General features: G+C 44.1%; 1 protein-coding gene across 3 annotated transcripts in view; it reads left to right on the forward strand.

Moving 5' to 3' along the window:
- The window catches only part of CCDC27 (coiled-coil domain containing 27), a 426,770-nt gene that overhangs the window by 262,648 nt on the left and 143,107 nt on the right, over nt 1-21,015 (forward strand). For all 3 annotated transcript variants that reach the window (XM_085608856.1, XM_085608854.1, XM_085608857.1), the window contains 2 exons: nt 7,187-7,348; nt 14,127-14,348. In XM_085608856.1, the coding sequence (XP_085464982.1) occupies nt 7,187-7,348; nt 14,127-14,348 (384 nt within the window). The remainder of the gene's footprint in view (nt 1-7,186; nt 7,349-14,126; nt 14,349-21,015) is intronic.

Consider the following 21,015-nt stretch of genomic DNA (forward strand, 5'->3'; position numbering starts at 1 on the left):
CCACCGCTCCGCAGGACGGACCGCAGCCGGCGGGCCGGCAGGGCACCCCAACGAGGCCACACCACCGCACACCGCTTCGCGACCCTACCTCGCCTGGCAGCAAGGAGGGCGCAAAAGCGAAAGTGAAAGTGCGGGGTGCGCGAGTCGCCCAGCCTTGCCCGCCGCTGTTATTCACTTTGTCGCCGGATCGCCCCACAACTCCAGTACGGGGGGCCGGTGTGGAGAAGGCCGCAAATCTTAATCGGTGCTCCCGCCGGTGTCCGAAGTCCGAATTGAAAACGGAAAACGGGCGTCACCTCAGCTCGGGTTCACAAACACAGTCCCCTCATCTAGGACAGGATTCGGTCAGGATTTATGCAGGAGGTCGCGGAGGTCCTCGGGAGCCTCGCACCTACGCGGCCATCTTGGGTGCGCGCTAGGCTCCTCCTCCGAGACTACCTATTTTGATACACAACAGGAATTCTTGGTGACTATTGATATTGAGTTACTATATACTTGTATACCCCAAGATGCCACGCTCGTGGTAGCAGCACGGGCACTTGGGGAGCAAGAGTGGTTTTACGACACACCACAGACATTTGTGTTACAGTGCATTGAAATTGCACTCACCAAAACTATTTCATCTACAAAAATGACTTGTTTTTACAAGTCGTAGGCACTTCGATGCCTGGCCTGCATTTATGTGGGCCAGTTTGAGGAGCATCATATTTTCCATCCACTCAAATCCTTCCAGAGGAATATACGCCTCTGGAAGCAGTATATTGACGATGTTTTATGTATTTGGTCAGGTACAGAAGACAATCTCATTGTTTTTTTAAATCAGTTGAATACCTTGGATGACAGCCTTAGAATCACCTGGGCTTATAGTAAACATAAAGCTGTATACCTTGACCTGGACATTACAGCTGATCAGGGGAAGCTCATGACTACAGTACATCAGAAGGCAACCAATAGGAATTCTCTGTTGTACTTTAATTTGTTTCATCCCCGGGCACTCAGGGACAATTTACCTATGGGACAGTTCCTCCGATACCGGAGGAACTGTTCCTCCACAGGTGACTTTTTGCAGCAGTCTGAAGCACTTTGTGAGAAACTCGTTCAGAGACAATATCCAAGATTGATGGTGAAAAACGCTAGAAGAAGAGCCTTGAACACCCCCTCAGTGTATTGTTGGAAAAGAATACCAGACCTAGTAGGGAGCGTCTCCCAGTAGTCATGACATATGATCCATTGGCAAGTAAAATGCGCCAAGTGATGCGCAAACATTGGGCTTTACTTTCCACAGCAGATTTTAAGATGCCTCCTCCGAGATTTGCTTTTAGGAGAGCATGTAATCTGAAGGATAAATTGGTACATTCACGCCCCAAAGCAGACACAAAAACGTCCACCCTTCCTGCTGGGCATTATCCGTGCGGATCATACTCAGTTTGTGAACTGACTGTAAAAACTAATCAAGTGACACTGACGGATGGGAGGGTTTGGCATCTTACACAATTCACCAACTGTAATACAGTAAATGTGATCTATCGCTTGACGTGTGGCTGTGGTCTACACTATATTGGATTAACATCTAGGAAAGTAAGGATACGTATTCAGGAGCATCTCAGTACTATCAGATCTGGAAAATTGACTACCAAGTTAGTACAACACTTCATCAATGAAAAACATGATGTTAGGTCATTGACATGGACGGTATTAGAGAAAGTGAGAGGTGATGCCTCCAATATGGACAGATTATTAGCCAAAAGGGAAGCCCGTTGGATTTTTTCCAGAGAAAGCAGAACAAGTGGGGCTCAACGACTGCATTGAATGGAATAGAATCAGTCTTTGAGATAATGAATTAGAGCTCTGATGTAGTTGAAGATGTTCTGCTCCCTTCTTTGTGCAGCAAGTGTGGTATTTATACAACTGCATACAGGATTGATCGCTAAAGTAGTTGGTCTGATATGCATCCCATGTGCTATTTAAGTATCTATTTTCAGAGATACTCCCTGCCCTTGAGAATTCAATTGACTTGATTTGAGCATCAGTGGGTGTTGGCATTAAAAAAGAAATTACTGGACTGGCGATGCGGTATTACCAACTACATGTTGGGCAATTCTTACATGGTCTCTGCAATTAAAAGTGCACATATTAGGTTCAATACTGAGCATCTTACGGTAGCGCTCTTTTGAAAATATGAATTGTGAACGTTGGAATTGGTTTGATACACGAGGTGTCCAAGAAGTCAAGATCGTGGTGCAATGACGTTCTGTATGTTCCTGTTTTATGGTCAAAACGCTGTTGTGGTCAATGTAGAACGATGGCGATTGAATCATGTATCCACTCCAAGATGGCGCCTATAGTACAGGGTCTTTCATGTGATTTGGCACGTAATACATCCGGAAGGGAAATCCTGTACCGGTTGTTTTAAATAATGAGGACAGCGTCTAGTTGCCAGCGCGGAATGAGACAATGCTCCCCACGTGAAAATTAAGCGGCAAGACCGTGGCAATCTCCAGACCGGGAAAGAATGGTGTGATTCGGTTATTAGAGTTATTGAGGAACGATGAGAGGTGGCGACTTGGAACAGTTGGATGTTAAGAATCTATGTCATAGTCGCGTCCCGACTCGAAACCAGCAAGGTATGAGTTTTAGTGGAGGACATAGGCACATAGGATTGATATATTGCGCCAATGTGAACATGTTATGTCTGAGATGGTAGCATACCAATATAAGTTTTTTCGGTTCAGAATTACCTCAAAAAGGAAAAGGGGCGGATTAAACTATACAGGAGAGCAAAAGGGGAGTGTCTGGTGGAAGCAACTGAACTCCCGAGGTGTGTGAGAGTGATTCACATAAGGAGGTGGTAAAACTTGTTTTTGCCTTACAGAAGAATGACAACATAAGTGTCCTTTTAAGATACAGGACTACTCAGACAGGGTAGTGCCTGTGTGACGCGGTGTATGGCTGGTACGAGGGGCCTTGGCTGTTACCGGGTAATTGGATATTTTAAGTTGATTTGCAATTAAGGGAATAGAGGTGGAATGCCTTGCATGTTTGTTTTCTGTTCTGGCTATAAGTGTTTTTCTTAAAGAACCTTCCATTCTGTTTATACAGTCACTGGTTGTTCGTATCAAGGGTCCAGATAAGGTGGACAAAGTACTCGTGCCCTGAAGAAATTGCCACAATAGACAGGCAATGAAACATGTCGGCCCAACATAAATTGGTCTGCTAACATGCAGTATGTTTTTAGTTTGAATAAACCCACGAGCTGTGAATAAAGTGGTTTGCTGTGGGTCTATTTCAATTTTAACTATACGGGGTTGAAGTGTGTGATGTGGTCACATATTTTCACCAAGTTCACTGTTTTTCTGGACACCTTTTTGTTTATATTTTTTCTTTCACAATGTAGGGACCTATGATGATAAACGTGAGCATAACTGGTGATATTTAACCAGCAAACTCACTTTGGTGGTGCACACGTGAGGTGCTACCTTGTTTTTTGCACTTTTCTCACCTTTTTGACACATGGTTGTGGTTTATACACCTGTGATTTCATGGGGTATATATTTTTGGGAACCCAGTGACTGTTAACTTTGGGTTTGGTTCTTGTTTTAAAATAAAATACACGGCAATTGTGAGGAGGGGCAATTCTCCAAATTCAGTTAAGGGAGATTGGTGAGGAAGAAAATATTAACTCCCATTCCCACTCTCAAAGTAAATGTAAAGAATTGCCGTGTGATCAGATTGGGTCTACTTTATTATATTGTTGATTTGAGTAGGGGGCGACCCAATCTGTCCCTTTTCCCCTTTAACTCCTTGTTGTTTGACTTTGGGTTTACTAGGCCTCTGCTGTGGTGGTTGCGTCCTTATACTACTGGTGTCATGTGGTTCATCCTATTATAGCTCTGCAAACTGGGCCAAGTCCGACCCTAATGCACCTGATTCACAAGGCAGCAAGAGCGGTCAGTCCAAGGCATGTTGGGGAGGAAGTGTATAGGTATAGACTCAGAACTCCAGTAGCTAAAAAAGATACTATAAGTAAATGGCCAGCCTATTGCTTTTAAGAATTAGAGAAGTACTGTAACACACCAAATCGTAATATGGTACATAAAAAAATATATCACCACCAGGGTTCTCACTACAGTTTCTAGGAGGTTCACTACACAAAGAAACAGAAAGTCTTAGAAATAAGTCAGTGCACAGGCTCACTATGATGAAGCGGAATAGCTTTCCTGTATTATGTGACCTGTAGGTCAGTTCATAATCTTTCACTATGCAATTTTTGTATGCGGGTCTATGTTATCTTTAAAAGTCCCATCGAAATCTGTTCAGCCAACTCAAAAGTCATTGTATTTGCCTTATGATGGTGAGTCTATATTTAGATGCCTCACTGATACACTCCAGCATATCAAAATCCTTAGGCATCCTCCAAGCTTGCTGATCACAATCCTTTCATGGGGACAGTGAATGGGTAGCTACATGCTTTTGGCCATGCTACCAACCATCAAACACAAAAAAAGGTGATGGAAGGAATGTTCGCAAGTTGTTTAACCACTGGCAATCGCTCGGGGTAGCATCCCACCCCATTATTCTTTTGCTCAACATACCACCTCATTTTTAACCCAGCCATATCGAACTGCCAGACCAGGTCCTCACGGAGCATAAGCAACTTAGGACTGGTTTCGCCCTGATAAGGGCGCATCAGCCAGGTATACCTTAGTTCCATTGGCACAATGAGGATAGGACCCACCTCTGGGCATACCCTTGCCACTTAGGGCAGTACATCAAACTCCCAAAAGCTGACGAGAGGGATGCTTGTAATTTGTGCAACAACTGGCAATTGCTCTGGGTAGCATCCAAACCCACCATTCTTATAATGACCAGGCCACCTCAGTTTGGACCCAGTCATTTGCAAATCATCCTTCACCCTGCTGCTCATGGGAACAGTCGAGCCTGAGCTGCCAGGCCAGGTCCTCACGGAACTTGAACATAAGCAACTTAGGACTGGTTTCGCCTTTCTAAGGGTGCATCAGCCAGATATAGCTTAGTTCCATGAAGAGGGTGAGGGAAACATCCATTACCACGCGGGCATTGCATCGCAATGCCCTAGCACTGAACAGTCTTAATAAATACCCATGTCTATGCTGCTGCCAGATAACTGCGGGGATCCATGCCTTAAAGACTACTAAGCAGCGCACTTCAACATTAAATAGACATTTGAACATAAGGCGGGTGTCCAAGGCACGAAATTGGTGTCGTTAAATAAAATAAACAAAAGGAACAGAAGTACTTGCTTTACAGTATCGTACCCATTTGTGCCTCACATTGTTCCACATTTAGGCCAGCTTCAGCACGTTTGATTGATCATCAAGAAATCAATTCCATGGAGAAACTGACATGTAATAAATAATAATGTGCACCAAATGAAGCGATCCTGTAGCTCTGACAGCAGCCTGTAGATGGCGCTTTCAGCTTACAGATCAATATGTTCAAAGCCCATTTCTGTGCAAGAGTGGAGAAAATTTAAACCACGCTTTGCATTATGTACAGGTAAAATACCAAGAGCACATTCATAGAGTAAGAACGGGATTTTCCGAACTGCGACAATTCTGTCACAAAACTACAACTACGACTAAGCTTGGAGCTTGCGAAATGCTCATTCTATGGAGTTTGCTGCCCCCTGTTTGGCACCACAATTCTACGCCCAGCAGGGAGCAGCAAACGCCCTAGAATGGGCATTTCCCAAGCTCCTAAAATTACTGAAGATCCCAGGCCTATCCACTCTCTTGAAGGTAATAGGATGAAAATTCCTCCCTACTTGCCTTCAGGGCAATGACATCCAAAACCAAAATGGCCAACTGGCTGACAAACCTAAATCGCACCCTAGAGGCACTAGAGGCAAGTGAAATCTGGAGAAGTGGGCTGCCTGTGTCACTGATAGCCAAATCGCTGATCATACAAGAGAGGCTATTATCAAGGGAACATGATGCACAAGCCGTGAAGAAGCTGGCAGACGGAGGGTTGGCTTCAATGCTGTATGAGCCAGGGATGTTGATTTTAGCTCGTTACTTTACTCTTTTATGCCTTTTAATACTAAATGTATATTTTTAATTCTTTATTCAGTTTGTGTACTCCTCTCTCTGCTCTGGGACTTCGATTGTAATTACTTTCATTAATTATGCAATAAAGATCTATCTAACTATCTATCTACAAATGCGACTAAGAAGTACTCTCAGCAATAATTCCCTATTTCTCACCTTGCAAATAGCACCCCCAGTGGCTGTACAGGGAACAGTGACTAGCCTATAGGGTTGCCTGGTAGTGCTAGAAGGGCCAGTCTGGCAGGTCAGTGTTCAAGAGCGGCCCGTGCAGTTATGTGTAGTGTAGGGGGGGGGGGGGGGATTCAACAGACGACGGCGAGGGGAAATTAAATGAAAAATGTATTTTCCCTCGTCGTCTGTCGAATACCCACCCCGCCTCACCGCTCTAACCTGCACGGGCCGCTCCTAGCTTTTGATAGGGAAGAACACAGAGAATATTGCCACAATTATTGCAAGCATAAATGTGTGCAGTCCTCCACCTTTCACAAACTAGCCATGTATTAAAGAGTACAGAGTTGCTCGATTTACAAATGGAGGCCCCTTTTTTACTTCCCAAATTCGCAAATGAGAGAATCTATTATTTTGGTCGAAGGCATCTTCTGTCGCAGTCCGGCCCTGTCAAAAGCATTGGTACATCCCTGCTCTTTACTCCAAAAGTGCTTTGGTCCATCAACTTTGCCTTCTAGATACTAGCATCATCAATACACCTTCCTCATTCTCTCAATCTTGGCCTCCTCCCTCTCTATTGGGCCCACTTTTCCACATCTGCTGGTACCCTTGGGGTTTTAAGCAGCTGTGCCATCTTATTCTGGATTATTGGCAGAGAACACACAGTGCTTTCCAGCAAGCACATTAATCCTCTGAGATATTTCATTACACCAGAAAACCGGCCCGCACAGTCATAAATCTGGCGCAAACACTGGCAATGTTTATTCCAGTTACCACACTCAAGACAAAGTCACCTTAGAAAATTTGTGACATTTTCCCAAACACAGCTACCATAACAGTTTTTAGTGATGGTGCAAACATCTCATATAATGCTTATCATGGTGTAGGGAAATCCTGGAATACCAACCTTTTCTCCCCCTCTCTGTCCTCAGGAGCGCTTCCTGCTGACCTTGGGGGAAGAGGTGACTCGCTTATCGAAGGTGGAAGAGGAGAATATAAGAAAGGATAACATCATCGCTGTGCTCCAGCATGAAGTCCAAAGACTCAGAGGTCACCTCCAGCACGTCCTGAGTGAGGAGGCCCTGAGAGCTAAGGTGAGCAGACCCACTGGCAAAGCTCCCAGAAAAGGAAGGCATGGATTCTGCAGGTTTGCTGTGGGTGAGGTACCAACATAGGTCTTGTACCAACACAGGCCTTCTAGACACACTTATTTGTAGTTGTAAGTGGTGATACTTGGGAAAGTATTTAAAGTGATGTGATTTTTCAAAATAAAAATACCCCTTACAGCATGGGTACTCACAAACTTTATGTTGGGGGTCAAAGTTACAGTGTGGTTTGTGTTCGAGGGCCGCACTGGTAGGGGTGAGGTCAGTGGGGGAGGGGGGGGGGGGGTCAGAGTGGGGGCAGGGCTAGAGTAAAAAAAATCAAACCTGTTTCAAAACATTAGATAATGCTGTATTTCAAAAGCAGATGTAACTACAAAAAGCACATTTTGATAATACATTTTTATTAGCAGACAATAGCAATCTTAAGAGGCATTGCATAGCTTCATACACACTTTGACCCCAATTGCATCACAGTCTCTCTCTCCCTCAGTCAGTCAGTCAGTCTCTCTCTCTCTCTCTCTCTTTCTCTCCCTCTCTCTCGGTCAGTCAGTCTCTCTCAGTCAGTCTCTCAATCAGTCAGTCAGTCTCTCTCTCTCTCAGTCAGTCTCTCTCTCTCTGTCAGTCAGTCTCTCTCTGTCAGTGAGTCTCTCAGTCAGTCAGTCTCTCTCTCAGCCAGTCTCAGTCAGTCAGTCTCTCTCTCTCAGTCAGTCTCTCTGTCAGTCAGACTCTTTCTCTGTTAGTCTCTCTCTGTCAGTCAGTCTCTCTCTGTCAGTCAGTCTCTCTCTGTCAGTCAGTCTCTCTCTGTCAGTCTCTCTCTGTCAGTCAGTCTCTCTCGGTCAGTCAGTATCTCTCTGTCAGTCAGTCAGTCTCTCTGTCAGTCAGTCTCTCTCTCTCTGTCAGTCAGTCTCGCTCTCTCAGTCAGTCAGTCTCTCTCTCTCAGTCAGTCAGTCTCTCTTAGGCAGTCTCTCTATCAGCCCGTCTCTGTCAGTCAGTCTCTCTCTCGCTGTCAGTCAGTCTCTCTCTCTCTGTCAGTCAGTCTCTCTCTGTCAGTCAGTTTCTCTCGGTCAGTCAGTCAGTCTCTCTCTCTCTCTCTCTCTCTGTGTCACTCAGTCTCTCTCAGTCAGTCTCAGTCACTCAGTCTCTCTCTCTCAGTCACTCTGTCTCTCTCAGTCAGTCTCTCTGTCAGTCCACTTCTCTGTCAGTCAGTCTCTCTCTCTGTCAGTCAGTCAGTCTCTCTCCGTCAGTAAGTCTCTCTCTGTCAGTCAGTCTCTCTCCCTCAGTCAGTCAGTATCTCCATCAGTCAGTCTCTCTCTCTCGGTCAGTCAGTCTCTCTCAGTCAGTCAGTCTCTCACAGGCAGTCAGTCTCTCAGTCAGTCAGTCTCTCAGTCAGTCAGTCAGTCAGTCTCTCTCTCAGTCAGTCTGAGTCAGTCGGTCTCTCTCTCTCAGTTAGTCAGTCTCTTTCCCTGTCAGTCTCTCTCTCTCTGTCAGTCAGTCTCTCTCTCAGTCAGTCTCTCTCGCTCTCTCTCTCTCTGTCAGTCTCTCTCTCAGCTAGTCAGTCTCTCAGTCATTCAGTATCTCAGTCTCTCAGACAGTCAGTCAGTCTCTCTACTCTCTTTCCACTCTCTCTCTCCACTCTCTCTCCACTGTCTCTCTCTCTCTCCACTCTCTCTCTCCACTTTCTCTCTCTCTCCACTCTCTCTAGCTCCACTTTCTCTTTCTCTCCACTCTCACTCTCTCCGCTCTCTCTCTCTCTCTCTACTTCCTCTCTCTCTCCACTCTCTCTCTCTCCACTCTCTCTCTCTCTCCACACTCTCTCTCTCCATTGTCTCTCTCCATTGTATCTCTCTTCACTTTCTCTCGCTCTCCACTTTCTCTCTCTCTCCACTCTCACTCTCCACTCTCTCTCTCTCACCTCTCTCTCTCTCTCTCTCTCTCTCTGGGGGTCTATGGGTACATTTCCTGCAAGATCCTCGGGCCCCCAAGGAAGGCCTGCCGGGCCGCTGGCGGCCCGCGGGCCGCACAATGAGTCCCAGAGGACGGCCTTACAGTATTGGGGAGAATTATTCACAGGGAAAACTGATCTTTTCCAAATTAATCACCCAAAACGAAGTGGAATGCTTTCTTGTGCTTACATTTTAAATGCTACTTTCTTACCTGTAGTGGCTTTCAGTCCGACCTCTTCATCCATTGGTCTGTTGTGTCATTCACATTAGTCATTTGCTAACTTCACAAGTGAGTGACAGCATTCTGCTCTTTCACAGCGAACCCATCTGCACATAAAAGTAGTCCCCTCAATGTGAGGGACTACTATGGAAGGGTAGTTTTCTGGAGATCAAAATATATTTTGCTTAATTTCTTTAACAATTTTTCAGAATTTCAAGACAAGTGAGAACAAAGGCGAAAGAGAGAGAGAGAGAGAGAGAGAGAGAGAGTGCAAAATTGAACTCACAACTGATGACATGATTAGACATTAATTTTTGCACAAATGGCAGCTTTTAACTATTAAGTGTGTTTTTTCTTTCAATTTTAAAGTCGCTAGTTTTAAGGTTTTTATTGCTTGCTATAGTAGTCATTATTTACAGAACTATTTTGATATTGGTTCTGCTACATCTGGAGACACTGTCAGGTACTGTTTAACATTTTTATTAATTCACAGGATGCCTGGAGGTCATACCCGCTGAAAGCTGAAGTGTTGCAAAATAATTTCATACCATATATTACTGCTATAATGTCTGCAATTGACATTTCCGGATATTCATGTGAGAAACATTTCCAAGCCATGAATCAAGATGAGAGCCTTTCAGACATTCAGGATATCCAGATGCGCTATGTTTACATACAATGGGCCATATTTATGAGGTTTTGACATATGACAGCACTGCAAAGAATCTTGCTGTGCTGCCCTACGTCAAAACAAATGGCCAGGAATGCGCCGTATCTATGAGATACGGCACATTCCTGTCATTTTCCCGTGCGCTGAAGTGCATAGGGCTGCCATGCGCCAAAGCAGGCATCCTTGCAAAATGGTGAAAGGGTGCCTGCATTGCAGGGCTGATTGATTTTGTGCAGGAAGGGACACCTCAATCAATTCAGGCGATTTCCTCTTTCTATGTGTGCTGCAGAATGCAGCACATATAGAAAAAGGAAAAAAACAAGGAGAAATGAAGATCTTTCTCCTCGTTGCTCCTTCCTAATGCCACCCTTGGGGTGGTGTTAGATTCTGACGCATTCCCAGGTTAACTATTTCATGTAAATCTGGGAATGTGTCAGATTCCATGGGTGGTGCGTGGGGACACCCACAGCAACACCCATGGAACGCCCCTTTCAAGTAGTGTTCTGCGTGAAAGGGACACATATTTACAAGGCCATGAAAAGCCACATAAAGTGGCTTTACGTGGCGTTGTAAATATGCCGGGGCACATTGCGCAACCGGAATGTTAAAAAAGTGACTTTCCAGCACCGCAAGCGGGGCCTCATAAATGAGGCCCTATGAATGTAAATATGGATGCAGAATATCCACAAGCTACATACACCTAGAATAAATGTAAATGTGAGTGATCCAGATAGTCACACGAGATACATAAACATACAATGAATGTAAATGTGAATCACCCAGACATTCAGGATATCCAAATAGGTAACATATGTCAACAATAAATGTAAATGTGAGCGATCCAGATAGTCAGGATAATCATATGAGATGCATATACATCCAATGAATGTTAATGTGGCCATTCAGACAGTCAGGATATTCGCATGAGATACATATGTCTAAAATGAATGTAAACGTGAGTCACCCAGATAGTCCTAATATCTCAATAAGATAAGTGTACCTACAATGAATGTAACTGTGAGTCATTCAGACATTCAAGATATTCGCATAAGATACATATGTCTATACATAATGTAAATATGCGTGACCCAGTTATTTCGGATATCCACTAAAGATACCTTAATATGCAATTAATGTAAATGTGATTCATTCAGATATTCAGATTCCCACAAGAGATACATTTACATTGTTTGATTTGTAAATGTTAGTCATTCTGATAGTCTGGATAGCCACAGATATATACCCACAATGAATGTAAATGTGAGTTATCCAGATATTCAGCATATTCACGAGATACATTTACGCTGAAGGAATGTAAATGTGAGACAACGAAATAATGAGGATCTACGCATCAAAATACATTTACATACAATTAATGTGAACATAATCCTTCAAGTATATCCACATGAGATGCCTAACCTACAATGAATTTAAGCATAAGTCATCTAGGTATTCGGGATATCAACATAGGAAACGTATACCCTCAAAAATTAAAAATGAGTTGTTATCCTGAAAATCTAGCATGGCTCTATCCCTCAAAGATCAGAGATAAACAGCCCTAAAAGAGTGTGTTTGTTTTCCACTGCACTAGCAGGCATGACAGAAGTCACATTGTTGTATCTAAGAAAATGAGTGCAGGATTTGTTCTATGCAATGCACACCCATCTCCCAGATTTGTGCATCTGAACAACAGCCACCCCTGTGATGATTTCTGTAGATTCTAAGTTTTTGTGGGTGTCAAATTCCCCAAGAGTACTCCAAGCAAATTGTTTTCCTAATTTATTTGCCGGTTACTTCTAACCCTCCATCTGTGGACTGTCTGTGGAGTGAAAAATCCTCACTCAAAGAGTTAAGGTGAATGTGCAGTTGCACAGTTAGGGGAATGCACAGTTTTCCTCCTTGTTTTCCTCACAGGGAAGATATTTTTCCACCATTGAACATTTCTTCTAAATTTTCTAAATTTTGGGGTATTTGGAACGCTTTCATGCCACTGGCACTTACATGGAGGTAGTGTAATTTTAGAAGTGCAATGTTTGTGGGAAAAGGCTCTGAAGGGTTTTATGAATACCTTCAGGGGTACAGCCTTTGTTAGGGTTCATCATATTTGCAGTACCATCTACCATGGAATCCATCAGTTTCCTACCCCTACTGTATGCTCGTAACGGTGCAAAGTGTGTTCCTCTGGGGGCTTTTCATAGTTGTAAGAACAAATATATAATCAAGGGAGAATGGATCACTTGTTGCTGGCACCAGGGTTCAGGTGGTTGTATCCGATATAGGTAAAAAACCCTCAATCACGTCAAGTTATGTATGGGCGGTATATCTTGGTTCTCCGCCTTTAGATACGTGATAGCATCATCATTGGGTTTATTCCATGCATCCTCCAACCCGGAGGGAACCACTGAATCTTCCAGTAGTGATCAGGGAAAAAAATGATAAAATAAAAAAGTGGGGAGTGCTCAAGTGAAGTGAGTAGTTAAAATGAAGTATTCCTCATGCTACCTATAAAAAAGTCTTTATTCTGATAGGTGCTGGGGAAGCGTTAAAAAGGTCAAGTTGCAGGTAGGATGTGTTATGAATCCTCTGCGATATTAAACGTAGTGAACGGTCGACATGTTTCAGCTCTTGTCATGCCCAGAGGAGAGTCAGGGAGCTTTCTTCAGGACCTCAGGTGAATAAAGTGCAGGAAACCAGAGTCAGCACAAGTCGTAGCGGACCAATGCGTATTAACGCTGCCTGTATCTACGTACGGAGCTCGTACTGTGGAAAACATCAGATTTGTATATAGGTACTAACCCTGACGAAGTCCATCTGAATTGGCATTGGAACTTCTATATGTAATTGATAAAAAAAATTTCAATTCACTTTATTCACCTGAGGTCCTGAAGAAAGCTCCCTGACCCTCCTCTGGGCATGACAAGAGCTGAAACATGTCGACCATTCACTACGTTTAATATCGCAGAGGATTCATAACACATCCTACCTGCAACTTGACCTTTTTAACGCTTCCCCAGCACCTATCAGAATAAAGACTTTTTTATAGGTAGCATGAGGAATACTTCATTTTAACTACTCACTTCACTTGAGCACTCCTCACTTTTTTATTTTATCATTTTTTTTTCCCTGATCACTACTGGAAGATTCAGTGGTTCCCTCCGGGTTGGAGGATGCATGGAATAAACCCAATGATGATGCTATCACGTATCTAAAGGCGGAGAACCAAGATATACCGCCCATACATAACTTGACGTGATTGAGGGTTTTTTACCTATATCGGATACAACCACCTGAACCCTGGTGCCAGCAACAAGTGATCCATTCTCCCTTGATTATATATGACTAGCTGGAAGCCGTTTGGATCACAGCCTCTTCTTTTTCCCTACTTTGATTGTATCATAGTTGTAAGAACACCTTTGTACATAAAAAGCTGCAGATTGTGATTCTGTGAACAGGGTCTTCTTTTCCTATTTGCGAATACCATTAAGGGGCCCATTGCGAGTCCAAGTATCGCGGAGCAGGGGAACCTGAATTACCTGTGCCAAAAATCACCATTATGGATGGTAATTCCTCCCCTGTACCGCACTATCCCGAGTTCTGGGCATGGAATGTAAACCGAAAAGCCCATTCTGTGCATGCAGTCTTCATTCTGGGCCTGTTTCTTCATCCTGTGTACTCAGGTGGCCTAACTTGGAATGGACCCCTTTTTGGGCATGCCAGTTTGACATATATGCAGAAAATGGTACCTGAAAAAGGCAGACAATGGCTACATAATTCTTAAGGTGTCACATTAAAGGTTTTTTTAATTGCAAGCAAACTGTAATTCTGTTTGCTTAGTTTTCATGTGTGTGAGGTTTGTGTGTTAGTTTATTCTCAGCCTGCACAAAGACTAGTAGCCTCCATATTGTAATACATATGTTTAATGCATTCTCTCAGGGTGCAGGTTCCGGACTTGCTGTAGAGGAAGAGTGCAAAGACAGTGTGCCTGGGGGTGATACAGAATCTACCCATGAAGGTGTTGCGGAAGACCTTGGCGACCTCAGTCTCAAACTAAGCCAATATCAAGTAAAAGCCGATGAGGAGGAAGAGGCCCAAATAGATGGCACCGAGGAAGCTTCTGAGGCACAGGAAGATGAAGCACTGCAATCTAGTGATGAGGTAGACATCGCATGCGGTTAGAACAAGGAGAGTCTGTTAGCAGGTGCTTTGTAGATATAAGTTAGAGAGTCTCAAAGCACTTCTCCCTTCTTTTGCTCCCTAAGACATCTTGTACCAACTCTGTAGTCTCACTAATTACTTTTACTTTGTATTGCCTTCATTGACTCATCTTTACTTGTTTCTGTTGGGTTTGACTGGTCACTGAAGATGTCTTTAGAGGAAAGCACCTATGAAAGATGGCAGCAGTCACATGTCAGGCATGCCAGAGGCAGCCATTCCCATGTCAGGCATGTGACTGATTCTGCACTGTCCTGCTTACCTGATGTTCTGGTTTGTTAAGACAGCTTGCATCTTTCCTTTAGATAAACATCCTCAAAAAGTACTCACAGTCTCAACAGAAACTCAGAGCATGAAGGCAATTATTAACACTTCATAGTGGAATGGGCCAAAAGGGGGTCAAGCATCAGATTCTCCATGCTATCAATCATGCATTTATGTCAACAATCCATTTGATCTGGGTGGATGTGAACAATAAGGATGATGGTACATTCAGCAGAGCAATTATTGAACTGGCTCCTCGGGGGAGGGGGGGGGGCGGCCGAGAAGTAAAGTGGGTGTGCTGACCAGTGCTGATCTGTCTGTTTGGTTGTTCTTCTTTGGTGATAAAGAAAAAAACGAAAATGCAAATAAAAATATTTTTAAAAAAACAAAACAATCCATTTGATCATCTGGATCTAAGCAGGGGATTATTTAACTCCATTTAGACATTTAAAATTGAGAAAGGACCATCCAAAAATAAGAGCCTTGAAGTCAACAGTCAATATGTTGCATTCTGTTTTTAACATGTCTTCCAGCTTTGAAGTCTCAGAAGTATTCTTTGTTGGTTGACATCTAGTCATCTAGTTGTTTGTTTCCCATTGACCTCGATCTGAATAACTCTCTCTTCTTTCTTAGTTAAACTAGATTTGTACTCACCCAAAGTTGTATGCAATGCTTAATTTGTTAAAAAAAAAGGCAGGAACCCAATTTTATCTTTGGAGGCCGTCACCCACTTCCCGACTGATGCCGCCCACTTTCCTCACAGGTGCTGGCCACTTCTTCCACTAGCTCTGCCTACTTTTCAATCTCACACCACTCACGTCTTGTATTTACAAAGCCCAAAGCTGGAGAGCAGCTTGCTTGTCTCAGGTGGGGCTTTGAGGAAAGTTGTACCTGATGGGCAAGTTTGGTAACAAGTGGTCGAATATCCCAATACAGTCACAAAGGGTGACATATTCCACTACTTTCATGGTTCAGTTTGTGGTGAGACAGGGCAAGGGCTGGGGTTTTTGAAGTGACACTTTGGGGACCAAGGCCAGAGACTGGCAAGGCAGCAGAGGGCAGAGCTATAATAAATGCAATTCATTTAGATGCTTTCAGTGACAATCAAAGTTCATATTCATCCATACGAGCTCCCACACCTGCTCCAATGCATACAGTAGCATAGTGTCCACTAAAAGCGGATTAAAGTATGGTCAGTGATATGAATCTTCATATAAATATAATTGAACAACAGTACAATTGTGTAACTGTACTTCCAAATGTGAGGGAGTTGTGCAGAGGATTCCTTTCATGTAATCAAGAGACACATTTATACAGTGCTTAATACTGCACTTTAACCTTTAGGTAATTCCATATTAAAATAATGCACACGCGCATGCAAAATAAATGCATATTAAACTAATTGGTGGGAAATGCACTATTATAGCCCATATAAGATAGGTTGCCACATGAAGCGCAAAAAAGTTGAGTTTCTTGTTTAGGTGTCCCTCCCCCGGACTCACAGCACAGGAAACTCCCTCCTTTCCACTGCAGCTGAGGCACCTCAACATTAGGAATTAACTGTCCCAGCATGGTTGTCTATTAACAAAAATCAGGGGAACTATTTTTGTTAAATTTAAAAAGTGTGGGCACGTTATGGCCCACATATTCCGCCTACTTCAACCTCTGTAATATAACTACTTACATTGTACTCTTCTACTTTCTACCATTAGGGCGACTGCTGCTGGGTGACATAGGGCAGCTGGGGCCAGATTGACGTGAAAAGGCTGCCAGCAAAGGTTACAGGGACGTTATAGTTAGACTCAGATTTCATTTGTGCAAAACCAGTGAAATTCATCAGTTATAGTTAGCTGAGCTAAATATAACTTATGCACCCTCAATGCACAGCTTATGATCTCACATATTACATGACTCATGACATGGTCAGAGACATCACTGATGGCATGGTCAGTGACATCACTGATGACATCACGGATGACATCTTAAATGACATCACTGATGACATCATCCTGTGAGTGTGAGTGTTTTGTAAGAGTTTATGAGTGTTAAAGATTTGTACTAACCTACTGCAAAATTTAGATTAGCATACTAGGTACACTACTGATTAGTGGTACCGCTTCTAACATATATTATGTGAGTGACTGTGTGTATCCATGCGTGAGTGGGTGTGTGAGTGGCTGTGGGAGTATATAAGTGGGTGTGAGTAGCTGTGTGGGTGAGTGAGTGGCTTTGTAAGTAGCTGTATTGGTGAGTGGGTGGGTTTGTGAGTGGCTCTATGGGTGTGTGAGTGGATGTGTGAGTGACAGTATGGATCAGTAAGTGGGTGTCTGAATGGCTGTATAAGTGAGTGAATGGGTGTGTAAGTGGCTGTATCAGTGAGTGAATGCCTGTATGGGTGAGTGAGTGCCTGTATGGGTGAGTGAGTGCCTGTTTGAGTGGGTGCTTGCTTAAGCTTAAGTGAGTTGGTGTGTGAGTGGCTGTATTGGAGAGTGAGTTTCTGTATGAATGGCTGTGTGGGAGAATGAGCAGATGTGAGAGTGCTTGTATGGATGTGTAAGTGGGTATATAAGTGGTTGTGTGGGTGTGTGAGTGAGTGTGAGAGTGCTTGTATGGGTGAGTGAGTGGCTGCATTGAGAGACCGTATGGGTGAATGTGTGGCTGTGTGAGTGGCTGAATGGGTAAGTGACTGGTTGTATGAGTAGCTGTATCAGAGAGTGAGTGGTTGTGTGTGTGGCTGTATTAGTGAGTGAGTGGATGTATGAGTGACTCTATGGATGAGTGAGTGGTTGTGTGAGAACTTGTATGGGTTTATGAATTGGTATGTGAATTGATTTGTGGGCGTGCGACTGGGTGTATGAGAGGTTGTCAAGGGGTATGAGTGGGTGTGTTGGTGCTTCTGTGGATAATGTCATCAGTGATGTCACTGAGCATGTCATGAGTGATGTAATATGTGAAGCCATAAGCAGTGCTTTGCGGGGCACTATTATAGTTAGCTCAGCTAACTATAACTGCTAAATTTCACTGGTTTTGTATGAGTGAAATCTGAGCCTAACTATAACATCCCTGTAAAATTTGCCTTTTTGCTGTGAATTTCTAAAGTTTTTAAAATTCTATTTCCAAACTATACTGTCCCTGTAACCTGTGTTCCTTTCAGTGAATTTCAAAGACTTTTTGATGTTTCCTGACTATAATGTCCCTGTAACCTTTGGATTTTGTAAGTGAATTTCTAAGGTTTTTTTAATGTTATTTCCTTAATGTAACCACTAACCTTTGACAGTGAGTGTGTGAGTGAGTGCATGAGTGTCTCAGTAAGTCTGCGAGTGGGTGTTAGAGTTTCTGTGTGGGTCTGTCAGGGGATTTGGGAATGTCTGTCAGGGGATTTGGGAATGTCTTAGTAGGTCTGTGAGTAGGTGCTTGAGTGTCTAAGTGGGTCTGTGAGTGGGTGCAATAGTGGGTCTGTGAGTGAGTACATGAGTCTCTGAGTGGGTAGGTGAGTGAGTGCATGAGCCTCTGAGTGGGTTTGTGACCAGATACATGAATGTGTGAGGGGGTCTGTGAGTGGGTGCATGAGTGTCCAAGTGGGTCTGTCAGTTGGTGCATGAGTCTCTGACTAGGTCTGTGAGCAGGTGCATGAGTGTCCTTGAAGGGCTGTAAGTGGATGGGTGAGTCTCTGAGTAGGTAAGTGAGTGGGTCTGTGAGTGTCTGAGTGGGTCTGTGACTTGTTTTGTGAGTCTCTGAGTGGGTCGGTGAGTGGGTGAGTGAGTGTCTGAGTGGGTCAGTTACTGGGTGCATGACTCTCTGAGTGGATCTCTGAGTGGGTGCATGAGTCATTGAGTGGGTCTGTGAATGGGAACATAACTGTCTGAGTGGGTCTGTGAGAGGGTGTGAGAGTATCTGAGTGGGTCTATGAGTGAGTGTGTGAGTATCCGAGTGGATCTGTGAGTGGATGTATCAGTGTCTCAGTGGGTCTGTGAGTGGGTATGTTAGTCTGAGTGGGTCTGCGAGTGGATGCATGAGTGTGTGAGTCGGTGTTTGAATGAGTCTCTGAGCGGGTCTGTGAGTGTGTGTGCGAGTCTCTCAGTGGGTCTGTGTGTGGGTGAATGAGTGTCTGAGTGTATATGTCAGTGGGTGTGTGAGTCTCTGAGTGGGTTTGTGAATGGGTGCGTGAGTCTGTGAGTGGGTGCATGAGTATATGAGTGGGTCTTTCATTGGGTGCACAGTAAAATAGGGTGGCACATGGGAGCAGGTCCTCCTGTCAGCTCCCCCTGTGACGGTACTCTTGTCCAGCTTGCTTGCAGTCCGCTACCCTCTGCTGCCTTTGGTTTTTTGCCTCCTTGGCTCATTCACTGCTTGTTTTTCTGCCTCTTCTCTTCTTGCTTCTGCCCTCCATTTTGCCTCTTTCTGCTCATTCTGCCCATTATCTTGCCTCTTTCTTCTAGTTTCTGACCCTTATACTGCCTCTTGCTGCTTGTTTCCGACCCTTATTTTGCCTCTTTATGCTCATTCTTCCCATTATTTTGCCTCTTTCTTCTCTCTCCTGAACTTTATTCTGCCTCTTTTTGCTCCCTTCTGACCTTTATTCTGCTCCCTTCTGATCTCTATTCTGCCTCTTTCTGCCTGCTTCTTATCTTTATTCTGCCTTTTTCATATAGTTTCCCACCTTTATTTTGCCTTTTTCTGCTCTTTGTTGACCATTATTTTGCCTTTTCTGCTCACTTCTCACCTTTATTTTGCCTCTCTCTGCTCATTTTTGACCTTTATTGTGCCTCTTTCTGTTCCATCCTGACCTTTATTTTGCCTCTTTCTGCTCATTCCTGAACTTTATTTGACCTTTTTCTGCTTGTTTCTCATCTGTATTTTGCCTTTTTCTGCTCATTGCTGACCTTTATTCTCCCGCATTCTGCTTGTTCTCCCCTTTGTTTTGCCTCTTGGTGCTGGTTTCTCACCTCTATTTTGCCTCTTTCTGCCCATTATTTTGCCTCTTTCTGCTAGTTTCTGCCCTTTTTATTCTGCCTCTTGCTGCTCGTTTCTGACCTTTATTCTGCCCCTTTCTGCTCATTCTTCCCATCATTTTGCCCCTTTCTGCTCATTCTGCCTGTTGTTTTGCCTCTTTCTGCTCACTCCTGAACTTTATTCTGCCTTTTGGTGCTCATTTCTGACGTTTATTTTGCCTCTTGGTGGTTATTTCCAACTTCTGTTTTCCTCTTTCTGCTCATTCTGGCCATTATTTTGCCTCTTTCTACTCACTCCTGAACTTTATTTTGCCTGTTTCTGCCCGTTATTTTGCCTCTTTCTGCTTGTTTCTGACCTTTATTCTGCCTCTTGCTGCTCGTTTCTGGCCTTTATTTAGCCTCTTTCTGCTCGCTCCTGAACTTTATTCTGCCTCTTTTTGCTCCCTTCTGACCTTTAAGCTGCCTCTTTTTGCTCCCTTCTGATCTTTATTCTGCCTCTTTCTGCTCGTTTCTGATCTTTATTCAGCCTTTTTCATCTAGTTTCCCATCTTTATTTTGCCTTTTTCTTCTCTTTGCTGACCTTTATTTGTCTTTTCTGCTCGTTTCTCACCTTTATTTTGCCTCTTTCTGCTCATTTCAGACCTTTATTCTGCCTCTTCTGCTCCATCCTGACCTTTATTTTGCGTCTTTCTACACGTTCCTGACCTTTATTTTGCCTTTTACTCATTGTTTCTCATCTGTATTTTAATTTTTTCTGCTCATTGCTGACCTTTATTCTGCCTCATTCTGATTCTTTCTCACCTTTGTTTTGCCTCTTGGTGCTGGTTTCTGACCTTTATTTTGCCTCTTTCTGCTTGTTTCTCACCTTTATTTAGCCTCTTTCTGCTTGTTCCTAACCTTTCTTTTGCGTATTCTGCTTTTTGTTCCCCAAGACACCGGGGGATCCTGAAAGCCCCCATGGTCCGAGCCGGCTCCCGGCCTCCTGCAGAGCTGGCATTGCTGCTACACAGAGGGAGCTGCTGGAAAGGCAGCTCCCTCCATGCAGGAGCAATTGTTTCATCTCTTTCCCTGCCCACATATATGTGGGCAGGGAAAGTGATGAAACCTCTGCTTCCAGCAGGCAGGCGCACTTTGACAGCTCCCACCTGCTGGAACCGGAATGGTTGCTTTTGTATGGCAGGATCTGTCAAAGCTCCTGCCAAGCAAAAACAAACCACTATGTCCTAGGGATGGGCTCCCCAGGACATAGCCGGCCCTGGGATGTGGCCGTCCCCCGGGCCATGTATGGCTCCAGGCGGGGGGCTGCACGGCCCCGCCTTCTGTTTGCATTGTCCTTCCCGGGGATGTGGTGGTCCCTGAGGCCGAGAATGGCCCGGTAGTGGGGCCGCGCTGAC

Source organism: Triturus cristatus, chromosome 1_2 (assembly GCF_964204655.1).
Source record: "Triturus cristatus chromosome 1_2, aTriCri1.1, whole genome shotgun sequence".
Taxonomy (NCBI): domain Eukaryota; kingdom Metazoa; phylum Chordata; class Amphibia; order Caudata; family Salamandridae; genus Triturus; species Triturus cristatus.